This window comes from Lithobates pipiens, unplaced genomic scaffold (assembly GCF_037356315.1).
Source record: "Lithobates pipiens isolate NorthernLeopardFrog02 unplaced genomic scaffold, aLitPip1_a1.2 Scaffold_16, whole genome shotgun sequence".
Taxonomy (NCBI): Eukaryota; Metazoa; Chordata; class Amphibia; order Anura; family Ranidae; genus Lithobates; species Lithobates pipiens.
In genome coordinates this window covers 475,761,958-475,780,361 of record NW_027507748.1, presented here as the reverse complement: position 1 = coordinate 475,780,361, position 18,404 = coordinate 475,761,958, and the positions used below count along the sequence as shown (strand labels likewise).

Sequence of the window (18,404 nt, the reverse complement as noted above, 5' to 3'; positions counted from 1 at the left end):
ATAGATAGGGTTGACGTGCACCACTGCTGACCGCTCACCTATACTGCAGCAGTCCTTCAGCGGTATAGGGACTGACGTACAGTCTGCTAATCACTAACACACAACCTGCTTGTTCCACAAAAGTTCTTATAAGGACTGGTAACTTGGTATAGGGTGCTACGGTACATAGGCTTGAGTGCGGTACAGTCTGCTGTTCTGTAAGGACCGCTATCGGTCCACAATAGATAGGGTTGACGTGCACCACTGCTGACCGCTGCCCTATACTGCAGCAGTCCTTCAGCGGTATAGGGACTGACGTACAGTCTGCTAAACACTAATACACAACCTGCTTGGTCCACAAAAGTTCTTATAAGGACTGGTAACTTGGTATAGGGTGCTACGGTACATAGGCTTGAGTGCGGTACAGTCTGCTGTTCTGTAAGGACCGCTATCGGTCCACAATAGATAGGGTTGACGTGCACCACTGCTGACCGCTGCCCTATACTGCAGCAGTCCTTCAGCGGTATAGGGACTGACGTACAGTCTGCTAAACACTAATACACAACCTGCTTGGTCCACAAAAGTTCTTATAAGGACTGGTAACTTGGTATAGGGTGCTACGGTACATAGGCTTGAGTGCGGTACAGTCTGCTGTTCTGTAAGGACCGCTATAGGTCCACAATAGATAGGGTTGACGTGCACCACTGCTGACCGCTCACCTATACTGCAGCAGTCCTTCAGCGGTATAGGGACTAAGAGTTTTGTCACAGGGTCATTTAAAAAATGACATGCAGAGGAAGAGGCAGGCCCTTCCGCAGGGGTGGTAGGGGTAGGGCAGGAGCAACAGGCTTGAGCCAAAGTGGGAAGTTGCAGAAGGTGCGTTCAATTACTTTAAAGGATGCACCAGACTTGGTTGAGTGGCTCGCTCAGCCTTACTCTTCTGCACCCTCCTCATCCTCTCGATCTGCACCCTCTTCTTCACTCTCTGCTATGTGCACCCCCAAAGACACTACCACCAACAACACGACCACCACCACCACCACCACATACCTTCCGCTTGAGTCACTGGAATTATTTTCCGATCCATATCAAGAGGACATTTCTGATGCGCAGCCACTCTTGGTATTGGATCAGGAAGAGGAGGTAGCAACAAGCGCTACTCAGCAGTCTGACGCCAGTACCCAGATCAGCCCAAGGAGGAGGTTGGTCCCCGGTGTTGCTGCCTACTCTACTTATAGCGGTGGGGAAGGTGACGTTGATGATGACGTGTCTAGTGATGTCACGTGGGTGCCCACAAGAGAGGAAGAGGAGGGGAGTTCAGAGGGAGATATGGACCAGCAGATAGGGAGGAGAAGCAGCAATGACTTACATTGCACAGCAGGGACAAAGCAGACTGCAAATGTATCAGGAGCGAGTCATCGACCATGTACGGTCACATCTGGCGCTCCCAGGACACCGGCACATGGCTCCGCAGTGTGGGCTTTTTTTAACGTGTCCGCTGCTGACAATAGCGTTGCCATCTGCAATCTTTGCAGTCAACGCGTTAGTCGCGGTAAGCCCAATACTCACCTAGGGACGACCGCCTTAAGAAGGCACATGAGCAGCCATCACCGAGCCCAGTGGGAGCAACGGAACACACAAAGCCACACTGCAGGCTCTCACCGTCCAGCCTCGTCTTCTACTTCTCCTTCTCCTCTCTCCTCACAATTGTCCTCCACTCCACCTTCCATCACGCCAAGCTCACATTTTTCTGCAAAAAGGCAGGCTTCCGTGGGCCTAATGTTTGAGCGTAAAAAAATGATGACGCCGGATAACCCTCTTGCCCAACGGTTGGCGGCTGGCTTGTCAGAACTCATAGCCCGCCAACTACTGCCATATAAACTGGTGGACTCGGAGGCCTTTCGCAAATTTGTGGCCATTGGAACACCACAATGGAAGGTCCCAGGAAGGAAGTATTTCTCAGAGAAGGGCATCCCAGAGCTATATGGCCATGTTCAGCGGCAAGTGAATGTATCTCTGGCACACAGTGTCGGTGCCAAGATACATCTGACCACAGACACGTGGTCTAGCAAACACGGGCAGGGAAGGTATATCAGTTTTACTGCCCACTGGGTGAACCTTCTGACGGCCGTCAAGCATGTAACCCGTGGCACCCGTGTAGATTTGGTTTTACCGCCACGGATTGCATGCAGGCCTGACTCTTCTTCTCCTCCTCCTACTCCATCCTCCTCCCTCTCCTCCTCAGCTGCCTCCTCCTTTTCCGCTGCTAGCGTCTCTTCCACTGCACCGCCCAAGCTCCCCAGAACCTATTCCACATGCCAGGTGAGACGTTGCCATGCCGTGCTGCGTCTGTTGTGCCTGGAAGCAAAGAGCCACACTGGCCCGGCACTCCTTTCAGCTTTGCGTTCACAGGCAGATGAGTGGCTAACACCGCTCAATTTGACAGTTGGTAAAGTGGTGTGTGACAACGGTGCCAATCTGCTTAGCGCATTGAAACAGGGCAAAATCACGCACGTGCCGTGCATGGCACACGTCTTAAACTTGGTCGTGCAGCGATTCCTTGTCAAATACCCTGGGGTCCAGGACATCTTGCGGCAGGCAAGGAAAATCTCGGCCCATTTCAGAAGATCTTACACGGCCATGGCTCGCCTTGCTGACATTCAGCGGCGACACCATCTGCCGGTCAGACGTCTTATTTGCGATTGCCCGACGCGATGGAACTCAACCTTCTATATGCTTGATAGGCTGCTCCAGCAGAAACGTGCAGTTAACGTCTACCTGTATGAACTCTGCGAAAGAAACGGTTCTGGGGAGCTGGGTTTTTTTTCACCGCGCCAGTGGCTGCTCATGCGCGACACATGCAGACTTCTGCGGCCATTTGAGGAGATCACCAAACTGGTCAGTCGCAGCCATGGCGCCATCAGTGACATGGTACCTTATGCCTTCTTTCTGGAGCGTGCATTGCGTCGTGTCATTGATCAGGCTGTGGAGGAGCAGGAGCGGGAAGATGAGGAAGTCGCAATGCTGGATGAATTCCCAGGGGGGGCTACTCTATCTGAGACAAGTCAACAACAGGAGTCTGATGAGGAGTCAGAGGAGGATGGTGCCGGGGCGGATGAGCAGGAGCAAGAAGAGCATGCTTTAAACCTTTCTGGGATCCCTGTTGTGCGAGGATGGGGAGAGGAGAATGAAGAGGACGACATTATCCTGGATGATGAGCAGGAGCCAGGCCACCACACCGCTTCCACTTTAGTGCAAATGGGGGCCTTCATGCTCCAGTGTTTTAATAGGGACCCCCGTATAAAAAGCATGAGGGTCAAGGACCAGTACTGGGTGGCAACGTACTTAGACCCCCGGTACAAACACAAAATGGCGGAAATGTTACCGCCGTCGCAGAGGGCTGTCAGAATGCAGCACTTCCAGGCCTTGCTTCGAGAAATGCTGCATTCTGCTTTTGCGTGCGCTGGCAGAGGAGCAATTCCCACTCCCAGAGAAGGATTTGCGGGTACCAATCCAACAGCGCCTGCAAGAAGAGGCCGGTTTGAAGATGTGTTGGTGACTTCGGATATGAGGTCATTCTTTCAGCCGACCCATCGACAGGTGTCATCCGGATCCAGCATCAGGGAACGCCTAGACCGTCAGGTGTCCGACTACATTGGGTTAACGGCCGATGTGGACGCTCTGAGGAGTGATGAACCCCTAGACTACTGGGTGGGCAGGCTTGACCTCTGGCCAGAGCTTGCCCAATTTGCAATCGAACTGTTGGCTTGCCCCTCATCCAGTGTCCTGTCCGAAAGGACGTTCAGCGCAGCAGGGGGGATTGTGACCGATAAGCGTACTCGCCTAGCTCACCACAGTGTTAACTACCTCACATTTCTAAAAATGAATGAGGCATGGATCTCGGAGGAATTCAACACATGTGATCAGTAGACCATGTATATGTCTATAAACAATTTTTGGAATCAAGCACACAGACCTTCTTAATTCATTTGGCTCACTTCCCTGACCCAAAAAAGCACACCGTACTATATGCCCCTACCCTCCTCTTTGAAGAGGTTGAGCGGTGTCATATTTCTACTGGGGCTGCTTATTATGAGGGGTTCCCACCATCCCTGTGCTGTGCTGACTTCCTCCTGGGTGTTCTTATTATGAGGGGCTCCCACCATCCCTGTGCTGTGCTGACTTCCTCCTGGGGGTTCTTATTATGAGGGGATCACACCATCCCTGTGCTGTGCTGACTTCCTCCTGGGGCTGCTTACGGTGCTGCTGTCAGCGCTGTATGTCACGGAGCTGCTGTCAGCGCTGTATGTCACGGAGCTGCTGTCAGCGCTGTATGTCACGGAGCTGCTGTCAGCGCTGTATGTCACGGAGCTGCTGTCAGCGCTGTATGTCACGGAGCTGCTGTCAGCGCTGTATGTCACGGAGCTGCTGTCAGCGCTGTATGTCACGGAGCTGCTGTCAGCGCTGTATGTCACGGAGCTGCTGTCAGCGCTGTATGTCACGGAGCTGCTGTCAGCGCTGTATGTCACGGAGCTGCTGTCAGCGCTGTATGTCACGGTGCTGCTGTCAGCGCTGTATGTCACGGAGCTGCTGTCAGCGCTGTATGTCACGGAGCTGCTGTCAGTGCTGTATGTCACGGAGCTGCTGTCAGCGCTGTATGTCACGGAGCTGCTGTCAGCGCTGTATGTCACGGAGCTGCTGTCAGCGCTGTATGTCACGGTGCTGCTGTCAGCGCTGTATGTCACGGAGCTGCTGTCAGCGCTGTATGTCACGGAGCTGCTGTCAGCGCTGTATGTCACGGAGCTGCTGTCAGCGCTGTATGTCACGGAGCTGCTGTCAGCGCTGTATGTCACGGAGCTGCTGTCAGCGCTGTATGTCACGGTGCTGATGTCAGTGCTCTGTATTACGGTGCTGCTGTCAGTGCTCTGTATCTCCTGCACCCTCTTGTTTGCCTACCCTGGTCCCTGACCTTCCCTCTCCTCCATTGCCTTCATTAGCTCCATAGTCCTGAATTGTCAGAACAATTTCCCAAATAAAAAAAAAATGCTTGTAGTTATCGATCCCAAATTCACCTCATACATGTATTATGCTATTGTCCAGGTGGTGGGACTACGTGCTACCCCCTAATAATTACCCCGTGGCCGCAAATTCGACCTAAAGGTTTGCGAAATTCGCCTCCCATTGAAGTCAATGGAGCCCGCGGCGAACGGTCGTTTTCGCGAACGTTTGTGTCCGTTCGCGTTTCGCGTTCGCGAAACGTCCCGTCGGAAGTTCGTCCATCACTATGCAGCAGTACTCGAGTTGTAAAAATCACTATGACAAGTGTTATCACACAGCTGTTTCTCTCCTTCTCAGTCTGTGTATCCAACTCCCACATAGTGCATTATATAAGCGAGATCAGAAAGTAAGCATGTGGGAGTAGTGCATAAATTAACAGCATACTTGTGCTAATCCAAAACCCTCAGTACTCGCTATCCTCATAAACAAAGATCCTTGCTATCCTCTGCTGATTTATAAGGCTAGCAAGGACTGAACATTCTAAATTAGCACAAGTATGCTGTCAGTCTTGCAGTGCAGGGTGTGAATTAGTACAAATATGCTGTCAGCGTTGCAATATAAGTGGTTGACCTGGAGCTGATTTTTCTCAACAAAACTGGAACATTTATGATAACGTATCATTCATCTAAGTCCTGAGATATCCAAGATAGTTTGAAGATTTAGTGTTAGACAACTATACATCAATCTCTATGGGGCGATGTCCACCGTGCAGGCACACAGGGGAATGTAGCTGTGTGTGATCTACTCTTCTGCCAAAGTCGGTTGGCGTTAATTTCAAATAAATATACAACTTTTTTTCATTAACTTTTTAGCTCTCAAATATTACGGAATTCAGAATACAGAACTGAAAACGAATTGCAGCTGTTTACTACATAAGGCAGGCAGCATGGTAGCGAAGTTGTTTGTCCTGTGTTCATTTTCCACCAAGGGTAGTATCTACAAGAGACATATAATGTTTTCCTGTGGTTTACTTTGAGTGATTCACTACCTAATTTGAGTCTGCCTAAATTCTCTCTAGTGTGCACTTCTTGTGTGGAAAAAAGAAACTTGCTTGGCAATCTACTTTCATGTCTGTGTCTTAACAAGAAAACCAAATGGAGGGTCAAAGCATTATCGAAACTGTAAAATGAGTTGATATAACCTTCATGGCAGTAGATGGACTGCATTCTAATGAGAAAGGTATGTCCCTGTAACTATTGCATTAGACAGGGTACAAAATAAGTCAGAAAAAATAATTTAGTTAAAAAAAATCTGTGCTATTTTGTTAATAAACTCATAAAAACCGATATGAGTGTACTGGAGTTAGACCGAAAGATGTGTTTTGATTTATTTTCCTGCAATTTGTGTATCATAACTGCTATTTGTGTTGCATAAATAAGCCTTATTTTTTAAGGTGTATTACCTTTGATAGCTTGTATCTATACCATAAAGCCCAGTTTCCGCCAAAACGTTTTTTATTCCCCAAGAATCGCTCTCTCTTGATGTCCAGGAGTTGATGGGAAGGCTTTACAATGGAGGCACGGACAATAAATACATTAATACAGGTGCTAACCTTTTTTTTTTTTTTTTTATTCTACCTAGAAGAAACAAACAAGTTTCAACTGGATTTGCGATTTTAATCGTGTAAGACAGGGCCCTACAAAGCTCCAGGCCCTTGTTAAGCTCCTTCTTGAAGGCTATCCAAGACTAATGCCCTTTAGCATAATTATTACTGCAGAATACTACATACATAAAGAAGCATATATTTTATACATGTTTACTTCATTAACAAGTATTTGCCAAATTCTACTTGAATATTTATGCAGTGTTCTTTGTGCTGTTGGGGCCTTTAGCAGTTGCAGTCCGCAGTTGATGTTATGTTTTCTGCTTCACTTAGTTTCCCAATCCTTAATATATATTTAATGTTGGGTAAATACATATTAAACGTTTAAATGCAGCAAAGCATGTTGCTGTGGCACGTTATTCTTTTTTTAAAATGTCATTTTGTTTTTGCAGCTATACATGTTATACTTGTAAGTGATATTTTTTGAAGTAAATAAAATACTAGGTGAAAATCATTGAAATCAGCCTATTAGTGATTCCAAAGACAGAAAAGACTAAGAGGTCCCTGACCTTTTACTTCTCTCGAGCTTGCAAACATTACCTTCTGGGTTCAATCTTTCAATACAGAATGCTCTTTAGTGCAAGGTGTAGTGTTAATCAATGACTCTGCATGAGTACGAGTTTTTAACAGCACACTGATTAATACTATTTCTTAGAAAATGTATATGATCGACTGATATGCACAAGTATATAAAGTTTGGCATTATTTCTTCCAAAACAAAAATTAATTTTGCTTCTAGGCAAGGGTAGTTGCATGGATAGACATATGAATTATGTATAGTAAGTACAGTTTTGTAAAAAACCTGCAAGGATGTCTGTGCTTTACTATGCAAAAACAGTTTTTCTATATTTTATAGTAGGCAAACTTATCTCCGCCCTTCTGATGCTTTCAGAAATAGTATTAGCAGATATGTAACAGCTGGAAGATTTAACAGAGCATTAAGAAAACATGAGTGAATCTTGAACTGAAGTGCTGCACTGTAGCCCCAGGACCAGCTGTTGACAGATGCTGTAGTAACCCAAAACAGCTAACCATACACGTACTACTGAGTCCACATGCATTGTTTCATTTTCCTAGGGTTGGATAAGGGAGCAGAATTGTAGCCCCCCAAAAATGTGTTTGTTTAATTGGAATAAGCTTATATCTGGACTTGATTAGCATGGTTTGACACTTTGATTCTAGCTTCACTTATTCCTATCACGGAAAAATATTGGTGTATAGAAACTGCCAGCCCAATATTCAGATACCCTGTACCAATAATCCATAATATCAGATGATAGTCATTTAAAATAAATACAGAAAACTTCAGCATCCCAGCCCCATCAATCCACTTTTCTAAGCATTAAGAAAACACATCTGTCATTTTACATTAGTTGTAAATTAATAATGTATCCTTGGTGATAGCTCTACATTAAGCTTACAGCACAAGGTGTATCTAAAAAAGATTGGTGAATGTTATCAAAAAACAAACAAAACAGAAGATACAAACAAATTACCTTTCATGGCCTTCAAATTAATCACCATCCTTCACAACATACTTTTGGCAACGTTCATAAAACTTCTGGAAACTGTCAGCAAAGACCTATTAAGGAATCGATTGCAGAACCACTGTCGCACGTTCTTGGATTGCCGCCACGTCTGCAAAACGTGCTCCTTTCATGATGTTCTTAATTTTGTGGTCGTGGTGAAGACGGTGAAAGCCATTTCATTGATTCTAGATTGAACTGCTAGCACCAGGTCTCCTGTGATGATGGTTCACAGATCCTGGTCACAAGTGGTAATGAAATCTCCAGAGGTTGCCATCCATTTTGTTTTCTATTCATCTGTCAGCTTGTGCAACACAAACCAGGAACAAATCTTCTGTTTACCCAAATCTTTACAGATCGCATCCTTGATACTGCCCAATTTCTCCAGCATAAATTTTAGAGCCAGTCGCCAATCTCCAGCCAGCATATGTTGCAGTCATTCAATCACCTCTGGACTTCTGTTTGTCAATGGCTGACTTGAAAGTGGCTAATCCTCAGTCGTTTCCTTCCCATCGCAAAACCAGTCGTAAACACATTTTCTGCTCATGGATTCCTTCCCATACGCTTGCACCAACATTTTGTGCATCGCCATTTCCCCCAGTCTGTAGCAGAACTCGATGTTCACTCGTTGCTTCATTGCACTGTGAACCTACCTCTCACACTGGCTGCCTGCAGTGGGTTTACCCTGATGGTCACGTGTACTTAACACTAGGTGCCGCTTCTTGATGTGTCTCTGGATAGCCATGTGCCTTGACCTGGCCCATGTTGCCATTCACATATTGGACCATTGACCAAACTTTTTAGACACACCTTATATATGAATTAATCAAGCATAGCAGTAGCTTTTCACTGCTACAAAAAATGCTTTTACAAATACTATTCCATATAGCTATTATTTATACATATATTTTAATTAAATATAGATATTTATTTTATTTCCAAACAAAGGTACTAATATTTGTACAACTACACCTGCTCATGCAAGACAAAGTAATATAGGAATGAAAAAGTATGTACAGCTCGGAATGTGGGCATCTACCGCTTCTGAACTGCCTACCGAAACAGTTACTGCGGCAGAGCGACCTGTACATTGTTTCCTCTTCGGTACTGGGGCATGCGCTTGCCACAGGCCAATCGGCAGGCATGTGCGCGATGGCCACCAGGGCCCACCGATCATTCACTGGAGAGGCAGAATGGCAGCCTGCCTATGTAAATAAGGTAGAGCGCCGTTCTGTCAAAGAGGAAGAAAGAAATCTTGTGTTTCTGCTAATTAGGAACACAGATCTCTCTCTTCCTCCAGTTAAACCATCCCCCACACAGTTAGAAATCACTCCCTAGGACAGTGATGGCGAACCTTGGCACCCCAGATGTTTTGGAACTACATTTCCCATGATGCTCTTGCACCCTGCAGTGTAGGTGAGCATCATGGGAAATGTTCCAAAACATCTGGGGTGCAAGGTTAGCCATCACTGCCCTAGGAGCACGCTTAACCCTTTGATCGCCCCTGATGTTAACCCCTTCCCTGCCAGTGTCATTTTTACAGTGATAGTGCGCTTTGTTAGCACTGATCACTGTATTTGTGTCACTGGTCCTCAAAAAGTGTCACTTAGTGTCCACCGCAATGTAGCATTCCCGCTAAAAATCGCTAATCGCTGCCATTACTAGTAAAAATAAAAATGCCATAAAAATATCCTATAGTTTGTAGATGCGATAACTTTTGAGCAAACCAATCAATTTACGCTTATTGGGATTTTTTCTTTTACAAAAAATATGTAGCAGAATACATATTGGCCTAAATTGATGAAGAAATTTTGATTTTTTTTCACAACTTTTATTGGATGTGTTTTATAGCAGAAAGTAAAACTATTTTTTTTTCAATATATTATATATTTCAAAATTGGTTGTTTTTTGTTTATAAAAAATAAAAACCGCAGAGGTGATCAAATACCACTGAAAATAAAAGTTCTATTTATGGGAAAACAGGATATAAATTTTGTTTGGGTACAGCCTTGCATGACCACGTGAATGTCAGTTAAAGCAACACAATGCCATATCGCAAAAAATGGGGTGAAACCTTCCGGGCTAAAGTGGTTCAAGTGAACCTATTACATTTCCTTATATGGACAAATCACAGGTGTGTTGTCAATTATTCTTTCCTAAAGGAAACTTGGACACGCATTGCTGACCTTTTTCTGAAAACATCTGCCTATTTTGCTGATCCTCTATCCTAATGCCGCGTACACACGAGCGGACTTTCTGGCAGAAAAAGTCAGACGGTCTTCCCGATGGAGTTCCGACAGACTTTCAATGAAGTTACAATGGATTTCTGACTGAACAGACTTGCCCACACATGAACGGACCAAAGTCCGTTAGTTTTGAATGTGATGACGTACGACGGGACTAGAAAAGGAAGTTCAATAGCCAGTAGCCAATAGCTGCCCTAGCTGCGTATTTGGTTCGTCAGACCAGCATACAGACCAAAGGATTTTCCGTTAGAAATTGATTCTGTCAGACAGATTTGAAACATGTTCTATTTCTAGGCCCGTCTGAATTTTTGAAGAAAAAAGTCAGATGAAGCCCACACACGATCGTAATATCCGACGGAATCATTCCAGAAAGTTCGGTCATTTGTACGCGGCATAAGTAATTTCTAAATTGGTGATCTGAAATACATATCCATGTTTGGAAAGCCAGCGAAAATTCATTCTCTTCACACTTGTGCTTGGTTAGTAATCAAAGTACTGAAGCCAGAGGCTTAGCATGACAGCCAAGCATCTAGCATTTGCAGAATGAGAAATTGAAAATTGTAGCTTCCTTTTTTCATGTGGTCCGTGATCTAACTGTGCATATATTTAATGAATAAATACCTTCAAAGCTGTAATGTTTTAGCAGTCCACTCTTGACCAACACACTGATTTCAACTTGCTGCAACTCAAACATATACAGTATCAACAAATATTCACTGTTGTATGAGTCATTAGGCTTGGTTAAAAATTCACCGCGACCTACAATCTAGCAGTCCCCTTTACCTGAATTCTACAAGCGCGAATCACTATGTTTTTAAGTAGAAAGAGGACACTTGAAATGTGTTTTGTTGCATTATATATTAAGACAGCAGATGGCTCTCTTGAGTTTTCTTTGAAATATAGCAGGATGTGTTAGCACTGTAAACCTTTATTACAAATGCAAAGCTGAAAAATACTCCTCTGTTTAATTATAAACAATTCTTGTCTCAGTAGAAGGGTTGAGTTTAAGCTGGATTTTAAGCCCACAACTGAAAAAGCTTATTTTAATTTGTCACTTGTTGGCTTTTAATATATAAATGAATATAAAGATTATTTTTGCAGTATCATGATATTACCCTTTATTGTAAGGTGTTTATATTTACATCACTCTAATCTATTGCAATAAGGAGTCTCAGTGTAATTGGGAAAAACACAGTGAGCTGTCCATGGTGCTTATCTAGACTTTCTATACTGTAGAGCGGTCAGATGTTAACTGAGGCACAAAATAATATACACAATAGCTTTGGCAGAGGAACTACATGGAACATGTATTATAGTGTGTTGTTGTTATTTGTTTTATATGCCTTTTACGTCGATTTATTTTTTGCATTCTGAATGCAATTGTATGCTTTAGGCTTTGTTTTAAGTGTCTTCAGACAATCTATTCGTCATGATAATTTACAAATCCGTTAGACCACTGGTAATTGTTAGTACACAACCTGTTGCAATGGTCTACTTACTGTTTTTTATGTGTTCTTTTCTTTTCTTGAATGATAGCAGTTCAGTTCATGATTGCATATTAAACAGCGAGAGTGATAATGTTGTAACAGATGTGGACACTGCCAGTAGTACTGATAGATGGGGGTATAGACCAGCTAAAACAGTTTAATATGATTAATTTACTGACTAATTTATTAAAGCAGTCATTTGGCTGAGCTTTACTGTAAATGTGTTCATTATGTGTTGTTACTTGGTACTTTGTGAGTTTTCACAAATCACTGTTATACTATATCATCCAAACTATCCATCTAGTAATGAGTTTATTTAGCAAAGTCAATTAACTGTGTAAAGCACAGTAACTTATACTAGCCGATAGTAGGCCCTTTTTATAGGCATCAACTATATTTTAATAAAGAGGAATTAATTTGCTAAAACTGGAGAATGCAAAATCTGGTGCAGCACTGCATAAAAATCAATTGGCGTTCAGTTTATTTTATCAAAGCTTAATTGAACAAGCTGAAATTAGCAGCAGATTGGCTACCATGCACAGTTGCATTAGCTTTTGCACTCTTCAGTTTTAGTAAATCAACCTCACAGTCAATTCTTAAAGCCGAAAGCACATTCAACAAAGATATGATTTGAGTTTACCGATCTGAGTTACTAAAGCTTAATTTTTTTAGTTAAAAAAAACAAACATGTTATATTTATCTCCTCTGTGCGGTGGTTTTGCACAGAGCAGCCCAGATCCTCCTCTTCTCGGGTCCCTCTTTGGTGCTTCTGGCCCCTCCCTCCTGACAAGTGCCACCAAGGCAAGCAGCTATGGGGGCACCCAAGTTGAGTCACAGCTCCCTGTATCCAATCAGACACGGAGCTGTGGCCTGGTCCTGCCCCCTTTCCCTCCTCATTGGCTGACTGCCTTCGATTAACAGCAGCAGGAGCCAATGGCGTCATGCTGCTGTCTCAGCCAATGAGTAGAGGAGTCCCGGTGCTTCGTTTGAAATTTAATTCCTAGTGATCCTGCCAGTCCCCTTGCTTTCCTATTTTCATACAGACCACGCTAGGCGTGGAAACAAATCCATATGAGTGCGGCCATGTTGCTTCTTTGCATTTTACTTGGGGGCATAGCCTGCCTGTCCACCAATGCGCAGAAGTTTGCTGACACGTCCCCTGAACAGTTCTTCATTGGGAAGATCAGTGTACTGCTATCTCTCTCTCTCTCTCTCTCTCTCTCAATCTCTCTCTCTCTGCCTCTTGCTGACACACCCCCTGCAGTCTCCACCCCACCTCTCTAAGCCAAGAGGTCATATAATTACTGAATAGATTGTTTTACAAAGTATAAAATACTTTAACATGACAGTTGTTATGGGTTATTGTAGTAACTAATAGTATTGACCTTTGCACTATTATGAAGAGAGGTGGCTTATAATAGTGTGGTAGGTGATGGGTAAAGAACATGCCATATTAGGCATAATATATCAGTAGAACTGAGTACAGTAATGCTCTGTACACATGGTCGGACATTCCAACCACAAAACCTGTCAGATTTTTTCCAACGGATTTTGGCCAAAACTTGTGTTGCATACACACGGTCGCACAAAGTTGTTGGAAAATCCAATAATTCTGAACGAGGTGACATCAAACACGTACGTCGGGACTATAAACAGGCCAGTAGCCAATAGCTTTCATCTCTTAGTTTATTCTGATCCAACATGATCGGAATTAATGCGATCGGATTTTGTTGTCGGAAAATTTTGGATCCTGCTCTCAAACTTTGTGCATCGGAAAATCCGATGGAAAAAGTCAGATGGAGCCCACACACAGTCAGATTATTCGACAACACGATCCGATCACACATTTTCCGTTCCATTTTTCTGGAAAATCCGACCGTGTGTATAGGACATAAGTCCTTCAGCATCCTGAAAATTTGTTGCATCCTGGAAACATGTGAAATCTTTTCAAACAGAGCTTTACACCAACAGTCACTATGCATATATATATTTGTTGTGGAATAGAAAAGGAAATATTAAAGGGGTTGTAAAGATTATTATTTCTTTTTTTATAACAAACCTGTTATACTTGCCTCCTCTGTGCAAGGGTTTGGCACAGAGTGGCCCCCGAACCTCCTCTTCTGGAGTCCCCCAGTGCTGCTCGTGGCTCTTCCCCACAACCAGTGCCCCCTCGGAGACCCGCATTCCAAGGGGACATTTGTGCGGGCGCGCTCCCGAGTCCTGCTTCTGCGTCCATTGGCACAAACAGCAGGATTCTGCCCTGCCTCCAGCCCCCGTGTCACTGGATTTGATTGACAGCAGCTTGAGCCAATGGCTGCACTGCTATCAATCTGTCCAATGAGGACCGAGACGGCGGCTGAGCTGCTGTGCTCATCCACATCGATGGAACAATCGGTTCAGGTAAGTAAAATAGGGGCTCTGGGGGGCTGCTGCACTACAGAAGGTTTTGCACCTTAATGCATAGAATGCATTAAGGTGAAAAACCTTGAGGGTTTACAACCTCTTTAAATCAAAGAGCAAGAAATCACACCACTGCTGGAATTTAGCTTCTTTAAAGTAGAACTTCACTTACAAACGGAAGTGCCGCTCTAACTCCCCCTCCCTCCTCTGCCAATATTAAAACCCCTTTTTAGGGGAGCAGGTAGCTAGTTTTGACAGGCCCAGGCGATCCCAGTTGATATCTGCACCCCTTCCTCTCTGCCCACAACCTCCTAGGACATGTCACAAGTCTGAGTAGGCTGTGAGGCTATTCACAAAGCACTGCACAGCTCGTGCATGTTCAGTGGAGAGCTGGAGAGGTGGCTCTGAAGCCTTAGGTGGTTACAGCTGGTTTCCCACAGTCAACATGATGGCGTCAGCATGGTTTAGGGCAGTGCTTGATCCCTAAACTGGTAAGTGTCTCTTTGTTAAAAGTCAGCAGCTACAATACTTTTGATTTTTTTTTTTTTTTAAGTGACTGAAGATTCTCTTTAATATTTGTTGGAGAAATGCATATCATGGACATTTGATGCTGCTCTTATGTAAAATTATTCAGACGATGATCTTGGTGCATACCAATATAATTGTAATAAAAATGAAATGAAGAGAAATATCTCACCACTACTGGCAGTCAGCATTGTTCATCAAAATGTTCATTGAATAATTCCTCACTGAAAGACCAGTATACCTATGTTTGATTAAAAAAAGCACATACACATGGCTCCATACAGGTGATATTGCATATAGGGTGTAACCAGAGATATTATTAAATACACCATTATATCCTAATAAGGCATACGTTATGGTACCTGCAACCTGTAGCTCTTTAATGCTATGCAAGAGAATAAAACAGATCAATTTACAGTTTTGAACTTTTTTTATTATTAAATTAAAAAAATCTGCTGTATATTATTCACTAGAGGTGTAACTTCCTTACATTTGAAAGATTCAATGCTACCGGGGAGAATTCAAAGGCCACAAAGCATGCACACCACAGTTGTTTTGTTATTTTTTTTCTTCACAACACTACATTTTACTCGTATTCATCTTCCAGTCTTCATCACATCATTGTTTGGAATTTGTATGCATCCAAGAAGGCTTTTCATCTACAGACCTCTCCTCTCTGCTTCCTATTCTGCAGCCGCTCTGTCATTCACACATTTATCACAGTGGAACATGTATATAGGACAAACTGGGGAGAGCAGTCAGGCATCTGAAATTGTACACAGATTGATGAGGAGCTCTTAAGACTGAAATTATTGGTGAAGGTAATTTTTCACATTTATGGCACGCTATCAAAACCTTGTGTTCCCCCTGCGTGTGATGGTGTAAGACAGAGGTGTCTAGGGATGACACTCCTGCGTATTTGATCTGCTAAACTTGCTGGCTTTGCTCCTGCTGTTGCTGTCAGATGCTTCACATCCTGTCGTCCTCCATTCAAAGCGATCATCTCTTGTCTGTTACTATACATTAGTTTATTGCTGGTGGGTTCATCGCACGGTGAATGCCTAATGCTCTGCTCCTGATGCCTCGACACTTAATTTCTGGTGTTTTCTTGTGTATATACCTTTCACCTTCCTCCATTGTCACTACAGAAAGTCAATATATTCGAAGCACCGGGAGGGATGCTTATGGAACTTAACAGTGACGAGGGGTAGCTTTGTGCCTGCTTCCAGCAATTCTGGACACTTGTTTCCGAAGGAAGAAAAAAAAAAAGAATGAGAATACAAGAGACAGTTTGGCTTCTGCTGGAATAAGCTCTCGCCGCTCTCTGCAAGCAGTAAAAGCAATACAGGCAGAAGATTGCTGTTAAGCATGCTTAATTTCTAGTGAGAAAAGCATTACAATCAGGAACACCAACTGAGCAAGAGGCTTGGATCTGTTATAAACTAGCAATTTCTCAAGAAAATTGCACAAAGCTGTGTTTTTTTTTTTTTTGTAAGAAATGGGAGGAGAGAAGAGGAGGGGGATGATTTGATTAGAGAACGTGCAGGAAAGAAGATTGCCTCCTGATGCTGTTTCACATGCAGTGCTTCTTGGTGCTTGAAATCACAGAGGATCAAGGAGCATGGACTTGCAGAGATGCAAGAGAGCATCAGTTCAAGGCTACTGAATCGGATGTTTTAGCTTTTGTTTACCTGGTGCCTGTGACCATGCCAATGCCAGAGAAAAGCCAGCCTCCCCATTCTTTTCCTCCTCCTACTCCTTCCTCCTCTGTTTAACCATCTTCTTCATGATTTTTCAGCTCATTCGCAAAAGAGAAGCAGGCATTGTCTGGTGTGTGGGTGGCACTGAGGAGCCAAGCTAAGCCCCCTCTCTGAGCTTTGCCCTGCCACCAAGCATAGATGCCAGTTTCTTCAGTGGAAGAGGTGAGAGAAAGCTGCTAAAGAAGTTCTGGTTGGAACATACCAACACTTTAGCTTTGTTTCTTTCTTTTACCTATATGTATGTATAAATAGATATATACTTACATATACTGCATGGGTATCTCACATGTATACAGCTCCTGATAAAGGAGAGCTCTGTTAGTTGTCACAGTCCATTTTTCTCATCATCCACTTCACCACTGGTTGTCTAAAGTGATCCAGCACAGGGAGGAGAGGGATGCTCGACTCTCGCCATAGGGGCTGAGCCCCCTGGTTTGCTTCTCTGTGTCCTCAACAGACTGTGTTTATCTGGCTTTCTCAAGCCTGGTGGGGTGTCCCACCACAACTTCCTGCCAGCCCCTCCCTCTCTGAGGTTCCTAACCCGGTAAGGGGGTGCGGGAGGTGGCATGGCAGCAGCTATCGCAAGTGGACTGATCCGTCAAAAGCGCCAGGCAAGGGAGCAACACTTGGACCGACCTTCGGCCAGCAAGAGGCGCAGCAGTCCCAGCAAAAACCGAGGCCTGTGTAATGGCAATCTGGTGGATATCTTCTCCAAAGTGCGAATCTTTGGCCTCAGGAAACGAAGGCTCAGGAGGCAAGGTCGGTTGATCTGTGTCTGTGGGCTGTATTTATAATTACCTCTTTGTTTTTTTTTTCCCCTGTGTCTATGTGCCCGATGGAAGTTTCTGTCCACCATTCTCTGCATCTGTGTTTTGTCGTTTGGTCCTGTTGATGCCATTGATGTCAACATTTTTCTTTTGACTGAACTAATAAGTTACATGTAATCGGTGTTCAAGCATCGGGAATTCTCTTGTCTTAATTCAGAACAAAAATTATCCCTCTGTTGTGGAGAGGATTTGTACCGCAGGCACCTCCAGCAACAGGGTTAATGCAAGTGCTTTTAATGTTCCTTGATGTGAATGTTATCTTCCAATTTCAGCATTTACCCACACGGTGTATGTATTTAAATGAAATAGAAGGTAGCGAGTCAATAGGGCAAACAACTGAAATGATAACAATGAATGTTTGAATAAATCATATCATTAATATTAATATATGTGATCTGTATGCTTAGGACTTCTTGAGTACTGCTACAATTTGCAGCAATATCTCAGCTCTTTGCATTCTCTTTAATAGACTATAGGCCAGTCTACTGTAAGATTTGCCTAAAAAAAAAAAACAGTTTTGAAAAAATAATGCATTAAAGTGGAATGGTAAGCAATATGTTCTGTTTTGAATTTTGAGCATAAAAAAAAAAAAAAATTTATTGAATCAGAAGCTGCAGTAAGTGGGGATTTTTATAATTTTTTTTTCATTGTAGAAGATTCCAAGGAGAGCCTTTAGTGCAGCTAAACTATATACATACAATTTGATGACAATGTTTTAGTTCTAAAAAATAAATAAATCTTAGCAGTACACTTATTGTTTTAATGGTACATCTTCCTGGACTCAAACTCAGAGTAGCACTCTAAAGTAAATTCTTACACATATCTTTGCAGACAGTTTTCATGGTTGTAAAGAGACAGTAAAAGACTTAAAAACTTTAATAAAACATTCTGCTGATAAATGCATACACTTGAGAAGTACTTGAAATGGGCAGCATATTACTTGATACTTGGCACTTGATTAACGGTTTCTGGTTTAAAAGGGGTACATTATAA

At 43.5% G+C, this 18,404-nt stretch overlaps 1 protein-coding gene across 3 annotated transcripts in view; it reads left to right on the top strand.

Moving 5' to 3' along the window:
* Positions 1-18,404, top strand: part of FGF14 (fibroblast growth factor 14) — a 756,823-nt gene that overhangs the window by 438,468 nt on the left and 299,951 nt on the right. The window contains exon 1 of one of the 3 annotated variants that reach the window (XM_077482970.1): positions 15,591-16,746. The exons of 1 other annotated variant lie outside the window; for it this stretch is intronic. Coding sequence is in view for 1 of the 2 variants with exons in the window: in XM_077482969.1 (XP_077339095.1) it covers positions 17,151-17,343 (193 nt within the window). In the remaining variant the exon portion in view is untranslated. One more of the 3 variants, XM_077482969.1, reaches the window with a different exon arrangement.